Here is a 14221-nt window from a genome sequence, read left to right on the forward strand (position 1 = left end):
CCGCTGGCGTGGTCACTTTAGAGCGCCTCGTCGTCTGCCGTGAGTGTGCGCATGTCACGGAGAGAAGATGGGTGGTTTTGCATGTTTGCGGTTGATTTAAAACAATAATTGAAAGCCACCATATGAATCCGAGCTTTGGGCTGGCATGGGCAATTTTGAGTGCCTCATTGTCAGCCGTGAGTGTGCGGAAGAGCAACGGGGATGAAAGAACATGTCAGACCCCATAGGGCTTCACACTTGCAGCCTTTTGTGGATGTCAAAATGGAAGCAGTAAAAGCCAACTCTAAATAAGCAGACTCTTTTCCTGAAGCACAATGCATTTCCCAGGGTGCGCTTTGTTATCGCCAAGGTTTGGTGCACATCTAGATTGTCCCCTGAGGCAAAACGGCTCGGCGGCTTTACAGCTGAGTGGGGAGATACTTGAATCTGTCAGCCAGGATTTTTGACTCCCACACTTGCACACATCAAGCCCAGACGTCTTCGCTTGAAGTTGTGTCCTCGCGGTCAATACTCTTGTCTCTGGTTTATTTCATTAAGTGTTCACCAAGTGCTTATCCCGGTGTCATCTCTTTCGGTTCGATTTACCGTCATCTCTTATTGTTTCCTTTATTTTTTTTTTATCCTATCCCCTGTGTTTTTACTTATATCGCCCCCCCCCCTCTTGCTTTTCACCCCCCCTATTCTCAAACGACTGCCCTTCCCCTTGTCCAATCAGAACCCTCAGCCGCACCCGAGGGTGTATCCTGCGAGAGTGCCAGCTCCACCTCGCTGAGAGTTAGTTGGCGGCCGCCTCCACTGGAGGGCCACAATGGCGAGTTGGCAGGTTATGAGCTAAGATACCGCAAAGTTTCTGGGGCAGGAGGCAAAGGTCAGGGCCAGGAGGTGTCCGGGCTGCCTATACCGGCCCGGCAGGCGGACACGCTAGTTGAGGGCCTGGAGAAATGGAGCTGGTACAACATCACCATGGCAGCTGCCACTTCTGAGGGAACTGGACCCAACAGCTTGCCTGTGCTCTGCAGAACAGATGAGGATGGTAAGACTGCATTCATGATCACAGTGAGACTTCCAAAATCACATTCTAATACGTTTTGATCAATTTGGATTTCGAGTAGAAAAATAGGAGGTGGGCATAAGTAAGCTCATAGTTGTTGTGTCTTTCTTAAGTTTCAGTCAAGTGAGTCCCAAGTCCTAAAATTGCTGACTTAAGTCTGACTCAAGCCAAATCACATGAGTCACCCAACTCTGGTTCTGAGGTTTTTTGCTCCACTTAACTTCCAAAGAAGAGCCACAGGCGCTTCCAAGGGGCGTCACGAAAACAACATGTGGAATATTCATAGCAAGTTATAAATAAAACGTGATTCATTTTTAAAGCGGCTTTACCGTCGGCATGGTCAAAAATGTTTTACAATATAAGTAAAGTGAGTGAGGCGCATCTGTAATGCATTGATTATGTTTTCCACTTTGGAAGTTCCACTGTATATCCCGATGTCGCCTAAGTACTGTCATTATTTGTGGATTTTCACTTGTGCAGTTCCCAGCGCGGCCCCTCGTCACATTGATGTCACTCCTTTCAATTCCTCCGCACTCCGGGTCACTTGGCGCTCCGTGTTGCCAAGGTTACGCCAAGGTCAGATCCGTGGTTACCAGGTGCACTACAGTCGCCTTGGCGGCAGCGAATCCCGAAATCTTCCTTGGATAAAAGATCTCTTATTGGATGAGTCTCAGGTGACATCATCGGGAAAGAATCGAAATGTGATGGTGACGGTTAATGATTTGATGGTTAAATCTCTTTCCGCTCTCATCTCCTCTGTCTGGGTTGGCCTGTCTGCTGTGTCTCGCCTGGCGGTTAAGATGGAGGAGGATGATTCCACTCAGTATGTGAGTTGCACACTCACTCTGAATTAATACATGCAGCGACTCAATATATTTAGCCCATATGAAATCGACGCGGGAATGACCTTTTATTTTTATTTTCCCCCCGATCCAATTAAATATTCACATCTTGAATTTTTTTTTTTTTGCTTTTCTACATTGTTGACTAAAGATAAATACAGCAATTGTTTTGAATGTGATTTTGTGTTTACCGTGACAGGAGATGATTTTGGGAGGCCTGAAAGCAGAGACGTTGTACGCTGTGTCAGTGGCAGCGTACACCACCAAAGGTGATGGAACACATAGCAAAGCCAAGATGGTGAAGACCTCGGGGATGGGTAAGCAATATGCCGAATAGACGCTTCTGAATATAGCAGCAAACATACGCTAAAGGGAATTTTGAATTTGCCCGCAGCAGCTAGATTAATCGAAAGAGGTCGTCAGATGGATTATCAAAGCTAACTTTCTGTCTTTTGCAGTACCTTCCCCTCCTTGCCTGTGGGCACATTTGGGATTGGGTCCATCAGTGGTGCTTCGATGGGCTCCTCCGCTGGAATGCGCAGCGTCAGGCTCTGATGGCCAGAGGCTCCCTCTGGAAATTCAAGGCTACCGCCTCCAGTTTGGCCCCAAGAATACATCCCAGGAGACCTCGATAGATTTCACAAAAGAAAGAAATTTCACCGTCATAAACCTCTCCCCGGGCTCCACCTACGTCTTTGCGCTCTCCGCAAAGAGCCGAGCGGGTTACGGAGATGTTGTACAGAGGGAAATAACCGTTCCCGTCATCCCACCCTCAGGATACCCGAAGATCTCTGACTTTGTTAACGCCACTTGCTGCTCCCTGCAGCTCTCCTGGCTCCCTCCTGACCGAGAGGAGAGCAATGGCGTCATCACAGAGTACAACATCGCTTACAAAGAGACTTCAGGCTCCAAAGCCTCAAGCCTCGCGGGCAACTTTTTATTACCGAACCTCCGTGCCCCCCCACGTGTGGTCACGCTACCGGCGAGCCAGTCTAGCTACACCATCCTGGGCCTCAATCACAGCACGGCCTACGAGGTGCAGCTCAGAGCCCACAACCAAGCGGGGCCCGGCCCCTTCAGCCCCCCTCGGGTGTGCCAAACCCGGGCCTTTGAAACAGGTAGAGTTGGCCCGGAAATCATCCGAGCACTGCTTCGACTTCACCTCTCCCCCTGCTGTGGAATTCACGCCCAAACACTAAATGAAGGCCAGTTCTTACAGATTGCCCCCCCCCCTCCACACACACACACACACCTGCCCTTCCCTCCTCACCGTCTACCTCAGAGATGCTGAAAACAAGTCCGAGGAAGGCGAGGAACCCCTCTATCTGTTCCACTCACTCACTTACCTCCATCACCTAACCTTCCCTTCACCAATGGAAAAGAGGCTGAATGTTAATGGATGTTTGCTTCAAGAGCACCGCTTATCACGTTCCCTCAGGTAAAAGTCAATACGAGGTATCAATATACAGTACCGTATCTAATCCACAAGGTAAGTGAAGAGTCGAAATGAAGCGGAAAAGTCGGGCTTGGCGATTTATTCAATCTGATAACCGCCATTGTTGACGTGCGAGGCTTGAACAAAAACAACCTTACACTTGGTGAATGTGGCATGTCACATTCCTGCTGCTGCGCTGTCTTCTCTGTTCCTTCCACCATCCACTCTCCTCATCACCTGTCCATCCTCTTAACCACCTGACTGACACCATTTTTTTTTCGCTCCTTACAGGTTCACAACAAGGAGACAAAGTTGTAATTTGAAGCCAAAACGCTCCGCTGAGTGCCGTTTTCTTCTCTTTCAGACGTACCGAGGAATTTTTCAGTCAATCTGGCCACGAGGACTAGCGTTCTTCTGACGTGGGAGTTCCCAGAGAGCAGCAACCCCTATCGCTTTAGTGTATGTCCATCAACTGAAGCACCAACATATTTTTAATGATGGAATTAGTCACGAGGCAGTTAACTGGGCATGGCTTTTTTACAATGTAGCCCTTTGGGGTGAGACACCAAATTTAGTATCTTAATATGGACCCAGCATGCCTCACTATGGAGCAGTAGAAGCATCTAATTTCTCCCAGCCATATCACAAAAAGTAAAAATATCTTGTAATGAACTCTGAAAATGATCAACAAGAGTATTGTTGCATTTCCGAGTCAATGTTTCTAAAATACAAATTCAAGAGTCCTTCCTGCAAGCATCCTTTAATTGGTTCATTCCACTTTGGTATCTGCGAAAAATAGTTGACAAATGCAAAATGCTCTGACGGGAATTAAATATGAAATTGTAAACAGTTCAATCTATATTTAGCTCATACAGGCGCAGCAACAATGACTGAACCTGTGCTAGCTGAGTTGGCATGAGAAAACCCCTGCAGCCAAAAAATTGACTGTGGCTAGCATAAAATGTAGCATAATGTTTTTTTAGAGTCAATTTTAGACTAATGAATTGCCTTTAGTGCGTAATTCAAATAGCTACATTATCATTAGGGTTATTGATATAATAATCAGTGTCATCATTTGACTAAGTGCTGACCTCACTTGCTCTCCCTAAGGTGGAGTATAATCGGCAAAAGATGGAGGTGGACGCTCGCCTGAAGAAGGCGGTCATCCCAAACCTTCAGCCCGACACCAGCTACGACTTTAAGATCACGGCACCCGAAGGCAACATGGGTGGCCTTCGCCACCGTATCACCGCCAAAACATCCCCGCCAATCACCATCCGCCGCCCGGAGATCGACCACACCCGGGACACGGAGACGACGGTCACCATAATTCTGCCATCGCTGGAGTCTCGAACTCCTGTCAAGTAAGAGCGAATGTAGTTTTAGCAGTTTTTAAAAGCAAATGTAAAACATCAAAATGAATAGTTACAGGGGATGATAATACAATAAGCACACAAACCAACTTGGAGCCATAATTGGGACTTCCGACAGGTGGACAAGAAGATGCTGGGCCTATTCGGCATTAAAAATTCATCCATGCATTCCTGCAACGTCTCAAGTGGATTTGGACGTCATAAAATTCTCACTGCGGAGGCGTTTGTTGTGGATTTTCAGCTCTCTCTCGATCAATGCGGCTCTTGACGAAGTCAATCCACCTTTTCGTCATCTCATTTATGAGAAATCGAGAAAAAACAAACAAACACTGGACTCTTCTATAAATTGCGGCATCTGGGAAAGATGCTTAACAGCAAACATCTTCAAAACATACACAAATATATTTAGAAACAAATATCTGTCATTAAAAGAAATTGTAACGAGAACTAATGCAATTTTGTTTTTATAATCCCCCCCAGGAATGTTTATGTTGTTGTGGTTCCACTGAGGAGAGCCCGAGGCGTCATCAGACATTTGAAAAGCCCGGATGAAATGGATCTGGAGGAGGTGAGAACCACAAAAAAAAAAAAAAAATCGTCATTGAGCTAGAGTAGGTAGGCGGGAAGAATCTATAAACGCCCACACGGCAAAAACGAGCGTAGTTTGAATTCAATCTGAGTTTTCAGAAATAAAATACGAGTCATGTTTGATATGCATCATTTCTCTCCTCCTCTCATGTCTCAGCTGTTAAAAGACATCAGTCAAAAACAGAGGGACTCTCGCCAGCAGAAGCAGGTGGACCTGCGCCGCGCTTACATCACAGCCCGCTTCACACCTGCCACCCTACCAGCCTTCTTCACCCTCGGGGACCAGCTGGACTACGGAGGCTTCGAGAACCGCGCATTAGAGCCCGGCCAGGAATACGTCTTCTTCATCCTGGCTGAACTCAACTCTACAACCGGGGTACAAAAGCTGACATCTCTCGTGACCCCGCCCCCTCCTTTCCTCTATGCATGGAGATCAATACGACCTCACAGCTGCGACAATAAAATTTGCCCCAGTCAAGGTAGAGCCAGCGAAAGGCAATAACCTTCATGTATTTCCATCAACGCCACTAATAAAGATTGATTGGCGGCAGGAGAGATGTTGCCTCTTTGTATGCCACTGCTAGATGTGAGCAATGGAATTGGAAAAGACATAAATATTCAGCTCCGAGAGTTTTTTTTTTTTTTGTACGGAGTATTTCAGCCGCGGGCTGCTCTCTAAAAGGCTATCTGAGCTAATAAAAATACTTTACTGTGTTATATTGCAGTAAACTTAAATACAGCTCTCATTTAACAACAGTTAGTTGCTGATATTGCTCCTGTCCGCTTTCCAACAGAAGATGTACGTGGCCAGCCCTTACACAGATCCCGTCATCGCCCCAGATTCCGACCCCCAGCCCCTGGATGCAGGTGACGGTCTCATCTGGGTGGTGGGACCGGTACTGGCAGTGGTTTTCATCATCTGCATCGTCATCGCTATTTTACTCTACAAAAAGTGAGTTGAAGTGGAAAATTGTGTATGAAATTATTTTGAAGTTGAGCCAATAATTCTTATGAACAGAAACTAATAAGATGCTGCAGAATAAAAGCACGACTCCCTAGACAGAAGCGGAAATGAAGTCACCTAATATACATTTTAATATAGTCAAATCAATTCTGATTTTGCAACTTTATCTTGATTTGCATCTAAATGTATTCAACTCTTCCATTGAATATAATACTTGTTTCACAACTGACAAATATTTTGGACCTGGCTTTATTTTTGCCAAATCATTGCTTAAAACGAAAAACATTTTAGTTGTTGAAGAAATGTTTCCTAGTTTGAAGTGTGCTCAACCTTCATTGTGCTGCAAGCTATCCAGGTTTTGAATACTAATGCAAGATATTGATTTTTCTCTGTCTGTTTCCTTCCTTGTCTTTTGTTTAATTATTCCTTCCTGCACTCTTGTTTTACTGGAAACAGCAAACCTGACAGGTACGATTACACCAATGTCGAGCTTTTTTTTTTTTGCTTTTTTTTTTTTTTTAAACCTTGCACCCCAAGCAATTACAACATAACACAACATTATTGTTCTCGCACACAAAATGTCATATCTGCTCATGTAGTATGTGCATTGAGTCACCAGTGCTAATGCTAATGACATGTCAGTAGTGCTGAGTCTAATTTTCTCTGGCTGGATTTTTGCATGTGCTAATTGCTCACTTCATAATCTGGAGCAGCAAGCGCAAGGAGTCTGAGCCAGGAACCAAAAGTCTTCTGAGTAATGCCGAGATGATGGCCCATCACCCGACAGACCCCGTGGAGATGAGACGAATTAACTTCCAGACTCCAGGTATGGAATCAGTATCATTATCGTCTGATTTTTACTCCTTCTTCTACGATTTGTATTTGACAATAATTGATGGGAGATTGTTGTCACATGGTGGAAACAGCCAGCACTTGCCACAAATTCCTGCAGAGTAGCTGTTGGCCTCCCTGACTAGTTCGCTCCCTGTTTTTTGGGGTGCGTATTTTTTTCAATCAATTTCAAAGAGACCTCCAGTTCTTCCGAATGTCAAGTGCTATTTTTTTTTTCCCCATTTGACAATGACCGTCTTCACTTTGTGACTAATAATAATAGGAAGGAGAAGTAACTTTTATTGATAATGCACTTTAAATCAGTACAAGAGAGTCTCAATAAGCAACCTGTACCCTTGAGGTCATCTTGGCCCCCATCCATGTTGTGCGGTCAGAGCATCATGACTGAGTCACCGCAATGTGAGGGTGGGGAAAAAAAAAAAAACCGGAAGCATGTCCACCCACCTGCACTGCATCCCTGAACAGATGGAAACTAGAGAAGTGCACTACTTTTGGATTAACTTGAAAATGTGAAATGATACGGGTGAAGGTTGACTCATCGTACTGCTTGATCCTGCCAAGTAAGACCCTACTGTGAAATAACGACATTACTTCATCCGCTCTCGCTGTGAGATGCTACTTATGGATGGCGCCATCAGTCCTGCCATTTTGTGCGACATCCCAAAAAACAGCCTTTCATCAAGCAGTTATGTGCACAATGTCCTGGTTGAAATTGTGATGCGTTTCCATGGAGAAGGTCTGAAGATGAAGCTTTTGAGCTTTTTTCGATGCAAAGCCAAGACTATACAATAAAGCTCCTCTCTTCCATCATGTGATTTTTTTTTTTCTCACATGACAGCAGCCTTGAAGTGCTCTCTTTTCATCCCTTGAGATTTGTGCCTCTGAGATGCCCTGAATAGATGAAATCTGTTTCCCGCTGATGATCTCCGAGGTCATTTAAGCCGACATGAGAGGCACATTATGTTGCGATTACCTGTGGATGCCGCAGAAGCAGATGAGTGCAGGAATTGATTTGCTTGACGTGCAAAACTGGCTGGCTGCATTTGATAGCAAGATTCATGTGATTTAAATGCATCCAAATTGACGACCTGGATTGGATGTTGGTGCTAGGGGGGTTGTGGGGGTGGGACGCTGCCTCCTTTGTGCGCCCGTGTTCAAACTCTCCTAATTAGCCTTCCGTCTGTGTTTGTTTTGTCGACTCCGCTGCTTCTCTGATGCCACACGAAGCAATTTATCAAAGGCAAACCATTTCAAAACAAACACGACTCGCACTGTCCACGTGCACATTGATTTTCTGCCCCAGCGTCTTCCTTAATGATATGTGATGCTCCTTCCCCGTGCGATTATGCTCACATCTTTGAATGAGTGATGGTGACCCACGTTAATTTGAGTTATCCGGACGAAGCCGGGGCGACCTCTGACCCATTTGCTCTTTGGCACGCTTGCTCTCTTGCAGGAATGATGAGCCATCCTCCCATTCCTATCAACGAGCTGGCTGAGCATATTGAGCTGATGAAAGCTAACGACAACCTCCGACTTTCCCAGGAATACGAGGTGAGACCATAATGACCTTTCGACAGCTAAGGATAGCCCCGCCCCCCCCAAAAAATGCAAATCGGTACAGTCTATATGTGCAGCGTCTAAATCGATTTACTCCAGACAATAGGACGCCGTCTAAAAGGAAACGCAGACACCCACAATTATAATAATAAAACACAAATAGATAGTATAAAAGTAGACAAGTTATTGCTCTTGGTAAAATGTGGACAAGTACTCTCTGAGTGTTCCAGTCCATAGGTGTTAAGCCTTTTAAGCACTCTCTTCATAAAGCAAAGGCTATTTAACGTGTGTCCAGACAAGCTTATGATTTATTCAGCGGTGCATTTTAGAACACTTTACGAAGCTCGCTATCATTCCACGTCAACAAATCCGCCATTAAATTGTGTCGACACGGCACGGTGATGTGCAATTTGCTTCCTTTTTATTCCCAGTCCATTGACCCCGGGCAGCAATTCACTTGGGAGCATTCCAACCTGGAGGTCAACAAGCCCAAAAACCGCTATGCTAACGTGATAGCGTACGACCACACCAGAGTCATCCTGGCACCCATTGAAGGTAAGCACGAGCTGGCAAGGGAGAGAGATGGGGATGTGGAAGAGACAGGCTGATGGATGAAAAGTGAAATTGCAGACAAGGCTCTGGAGCCAAACAAACAAACAAACAAACAAACAAACAAGACAAGCGTGTTCAAATGCAACCAGCACAGCAGAGATTTGGAACGGAACTCACGTGTGTACAGTTTTTGTTTGAATCTCATCCACCAAACCCGTACAACAGAGATGTCAAAATCATTTTTCATCCTGGTTGCCCCTCAAAGGATTCTGAAAACCAAAAACTACAAATTCTTTTTCTCCTCTTGATATTATGACACAGGAATTTAAGTTCATTCTAACCACTAATTGTTTTGAAATGGCAAGGAAGACAATTAAGACGAATTAAAAAATATATATATATATTTGCAGGTGTCCTGGGAAGTGACTACATCAACGCCAATCACATTGACGGCTACAGAAAGCAGAATGCCTACATCGCCACCCAGGGGCCACTGGCTGAGACATTTGGTGACTTTTGGAGAATGGTGTGGGAGCAGCGGGCGGCTTCTGTTGTCATGATGACACGATTGGAGGAGAAATCACGGGTTGGTCTGCTGTCATATATGAGCAACGTGGCATTTTATTTGCAGTGCAGTAAGCCCCGCTAGCAAATCTATGCCAAAATCAATTGATATCATTTCTTAGATGTAAACCCTTAAGATTAAAATGCTTACAGATAACAATGTTTGGTTTTATTTTATTTTTCATTGCTTGGATTGAAATTGAAGAATTTTTTTATTTTTTATTTTATTTTATTATTCATTGCTTGGATTGAAATTGATGAATTTTTCTAATTGTTTGCTTGTGTGTAGATAAAGTGCGACCAGTATTGGCCTAGTCGGGGGACAGACACATATGGGACGATCCAGGTAACCCTGCTGGACACCATGGAACTGGCCACATTCTGCGTGCGCACCTTCTCCCTGCATAAGGTAATAACTGCACATCCGGCATCCTGATGATCCTTTGTGCAATTCTCCTTTGTATAACATGAAGGCATATCCGAGCAAAACAAACGAAAATGCAGTTAGTCGAAAGCTAAAATCAATTCAAGTCATCCTGAATATCGGTACAGCATATTGACGAGTAACATAATATCACAGTGATTCAGTGGGAAGGACGCAACTGCAACACGATCGACAAACATAACAGACTTGTAGCAGGGGGGGGGGGAAATTCCATAGGTTACCGCGGTTATGAAATCTCATAAGGTAGAAAATATTTGCAGTATTATATAGACACTCTCAGAATATGTCCTGTTTTGTATTGATTTTCTAGGCATTTCTTTGAGCTAAAAAAAAAAAAGTGAGAGGCCATTAGCCTGGACTTCATGGCGAGTCAAATCGGGTCGGTGTTCCTCTCTTGGGTGATGAGATTTGACCACTGTTGGAAGAAATGTGCTTCTTGGGCCGTCACACTGGCCTGTGTCTCTCTGTGGCCTACTTGTAACCACAGAAACTAGGCCAAGTGTGGCTTTTCGGTGTCGTGTATATTTATTTATTCAACATTTGAAGCTTCGTAATGTTAACGATTTAGCGCTCAGTGTAAAAAATGGCTAGACAATTTCTCTTCGCACATCAGAGCGGCAGCAGTGAACGACGAGAGGTGCGCCAGTTCCAGTTTACCTCCTGGCCGGATCACGGCGTTCCAGAGTACCCGACCCCGTTCCTGAACTTCCTGCGTCGGGTCAAGGCCTGCAATCCTCCGGATGCCGGCCCCATCATCGCCCATTGCAGGTAGACCAAACACAAGGGTGCTTATTGAAGGTATCGGGTACTCATGGAGGCCACCGATACTGCAGTCGTCTGACATGAAGTCCTCCTTGCCAGTAGTTGGCGCTGTACTGCGGCAGTTTGACACATCGTGTTTGACACCTTTATCCTCCCATTCAGCGCCGGCGTCGGGCGCACCGGCTGCTTCATCGTCATCGACGCCATGCTGGAGCGCATCCGACACGAGCGGACTGCCGATATCTACGGTCACGTCACCTTGATGCGCTCGCAGAGGAACTACATGGTGCAAACTGAGGATCAGTACAGCTTCATTCACGAGGCGCTGCTGGAGGCCGTGGCCTGCGGGAACACAGAGGTGGCGGCCAGGAGTCTTTACTCGTACATGCAGAAGCTGGCCAAGGTGGAGAGCGGCGAGCATGTCACCGGCATGGAGCTGGAGTTTAAGGTGCGCTCAGAAACAAATGCAATGTACAATTCCATACTAATGTATCCCAATGGGCTTGTTATTGGACTCTGAGGTTAGAACCTATATATCTCACATTTTCTTCATACCAAAAAAGTACTCAAGTAAAGTTAAAAAGTATGTTACGTTAAAGTATAATTTGTATATAAAAAGAAATATTTATCGTTTGTAAAGATTCATGCTGTCTTCTTTAATTTAGTATTTTAAACCGTTCTTTTAGTCAGATAATTAATTGTAATGAAATACATAAATAATTCAATTAAAAACGGTTCTTTTAGTCAGACAATTAATTAATTGTAATGAAATACATAAATAATTTAAAAAAAAGAAAAAAAACTTAAGTAAAAGCAATGGCGTAATTGTAGCTCATGATTTTGCATTTAGCTCGACTCCCTTTTGAAACTCATATTTCCTCTCCGTGCAGCGACTGGCCAATACCAAAGCGCACACGTCCCGCTTTGTCACCGCCAACCTCCCCTGCAACAAATTCAAGAATCGGCTAGTCAACATCATGCCCTACGAAACCACTCGAGTGTGTCTCCAGCCAATCAGAGGCCTGGAAGGGTCTGACTACATAAATGCCAGCTACATCGACGGTTACAGGTATGTTTACTGCAAGAGGAACATTAATAGGACTTGGCCTCTTGTCCTCCGCTGAAGGCTTGACGAGTGAATGGAGTGGAAAGGTTTTCAGCACAGTTCTTGCGTCTGTCACATCATGTCAGCTCTCGCCTTACCGTTTACGCGCCTCCGCCCGCTGCACGGCACTGTCTACGTCAGAAGATTGAGGGCGAAGACGATTCGGGCATCCAGACACATGCTCTACTTCTTGAGGAAAAAAAAGTTGTGCTCAAAAATGTCGTTTTAGTTTTAGAGAAGACTCTAGAACACTTTGTAGTCGCTGTGGTGAATTTTAAAATGTTGTGTGTGTCTGTGTGCGTGTGTAGGCAGCAAAAAGGCTACATCGCCACCCAGGGTCCACTGGCAGAGACTACAGAAGACTTCTGGAGGATGCTGTGGGAGCACAACTCAACCATCGTGGTCATGCTCACTAAACTGAGAGAGATGGGCCGGGTAAGGACACACACTATATTATTTCATAAACACACAACTAATTTTTTTTTTTCTCATACTGACTGGCTCAGTGGCAAAATGTTTCCAGGATCCAAGCGCAGAGAAAATGTCAGGCACTAATGTGAGCTCATTAGTATTTCATATTTACATTAGCTACACATGCTGAATCTAATGGCATCCGACACGAAAGCTCTGTCAGCAATTCTGCCTCTAAAAAGACAAGAACTGAATTGCGGACACGGTGTACCGAGCTTTGTTTTCATGAATGGCATAAATCCTACACGGTGTGCGGTGTAATTCTTCTCCAAAGACGGGTTAAACCGGAAATTTTGCAGTTGGGCGGATCAGAGAGAGGGAGGTCTGCGTCTCCCACTAATAACACCACTGGCTTTTTTTGCGTGTGTCTCATCTCAGGAGAAGTGTCACCAGTACTGGCCTGCCGAACGTTCCGCCAGGTACCAGTACTTTGTGGTGGACCCCATGGCCGAGTACAACATGCCCCAGTACATCCTGCGGGAATTCAAAGTAACAGACGCCCGGGTGAGTTTGGCATTCCGCATGTTTCGATTCTCCTTTGTATGTTAACACCATTGTCGGTAAACTAGCTGACAGCTCATTTGCGTCGGTGACTGCACGGCCAAATGCCCGTCATAGATAAGGCCAGTTAAGCCTGTCCTGCCCAGACGCCACATGAACAGATGCTGTATTGATCTCCATTAAAGGGGAGTCAGAAAGGCTGAGCGGAGGAGAAAAGATGTTATTGCCTCCAGAGAGGCTGACAATAGCAGACGTTTCAGTGGCAAGTTCACCACAGCCGCTGATCCGGGGTCAGATAGCTGTAATCATTAGAAGCCCAAAAAGGAAATTACCAGCCAGTTGGCTCACTGAGCAGTCAATGCAGCAAGAGTGCCATTTTTACAATACTGTAAAATGAAATATAGTGATGCCGTGTTTCCTCAAATAGATTAATGCATTTGTCATCTAGTGCAGTTTCACAACCTCTATTGTTGTCTTTTTTTAAATTTTGCATGTATCTTAAGTAGGCAAGATAGGAATATGCAAATATGAACAATAACAGAGATTATTAAATATCGAATGTTTTTACCATCTGAAGCCCTTGGCGAAAACTTTCGATGAGAACTTCGATAAAATTGCCTTTCTAACTCACCCTCAGGACGGCCAATCACGAACAGTCCGTCAGTTCCAGTTCACTGACTGGCCCGAGCAAGGTGTGCCCAAATCCGGTGAAGGCTTCATTGATTTCATTGGCCAAGTGCACAAAACTAAAGAGCAATTTGGCCAGGATGGACCGATCACTGTTCATTGCAGGTGAGATGTTGCCCAATAGCGTCCCCCGCCTTTAGAGGGCACTCGGGGTAAACAATTGCAATTTTGGCTGCAGTGCTGGCGTGGGTCGGACGGGGGTCTTCATCACTCTGAGCATTGTGCTGGAGAGGATGCGCTATGAAGGGGCGGTAGACATTTTCCAGACTGTCAAAATGCTGCGGACACAGAGACCAGCCATGGTGCAGACCGAGGTACGTCAGCATGTTCTTCTCACAATTCAAATTTGTTATTATTATTATTATTATTATTATTATTATTATTATTATTATTATTATTATTAAATATTTTGGAATTGTTATATTAATTATTATTATTAATAATAATATATATATATTTTTTTTTTTAA

At 44.9% G+C, this 14221-nt stretch overlaps 1 protein-coding gene across 4 annotated transcripts in view; it reads left to right on the plus strand.

The window, feature by feature from the left end:
• LOC133165055 (receptor-type tyrosine-protein phosphatase S-like) overlaps positions 1-14221 on the plus strand; it is a 56329-nt gene that overhangs the window by 39425 nt on the left and 2683 nt on the right. For 2 of the 4 annotated variants that reach the window (XM_061294428.1, XM_061294429.1), the window contains 18 exons: positions 3693-3787; positions 4439-4692; positions 5182-5269; positions 5447-5665; positions 6084-6241; positions 6710-6721; positions 6967-7079; positions 8562-8659; positions 9097-9220; positions 9628-9803; positions 10071-10190; positions 10840-10994; positions 11151-11436; positions 11879-12057; positions 12402-12528; positions 12943-13068; positions 13703-13857; positions 13931-14066. In XM_061294428.1, the coding sequence (XP_061150412.1) occupies positions 3693-3787; positions 4439-4692; positions 5182-5269; positions 5447-5665; positions 6084-6241; positions 6710-6721; positions 6967-7079; positions 8562-8659; positions 9097-9220; positions 9628-9803; positions 10071-10190; positions 10840-10994; positions 11151-11436; positions 11879-12057; positions 12402-12528; positions 12943-13068; positions 13703-13857; positions 13931-14066 (2621 nt within the window). Of the gene's footprint in view, positions 1-715; positions 1034-1531; positions 1726-1851; positions 1879-2092; positions 2211-2351; positions 3012-3692; positions 3788-4438; positions 4693-5181; positions 5270-5446; positions 5666-6083; positions 6242-6709; positions 6722-6966; positions 7080-8561; positions 8660-9096; positions 9221-9627; positions 9804-10070; positions 10191-10839; positions 10995-11150; positions 11437-11878; positions 12058-12401; positions 12529-12942; positions 13069-13702; positions 13858-13930; positions 14067-14221 lie in introns of all 4 variants that reach the window. The other 2 variants (XM_061294427.1, XM_061294430.1) reach the window with 2 other exon arrangements.

This window comes from Syngnathus typhle, linkage group LG13, assembly GCF_033458585.1.
Source record: "Syngnathus typhle isolate RoL2023-S1 ecotype Sweden linkage group LG13, RoL_Styp_1.0, whole genome shotgun sequence".
Classification (NCBI taxonomy): domain Eukaryota; kingdom Metazoa; phylum Chordata; class Actinopteri; order Syngnathiformes; family Syngnathidae; genus Syngnathus; species Syngnathus typhle.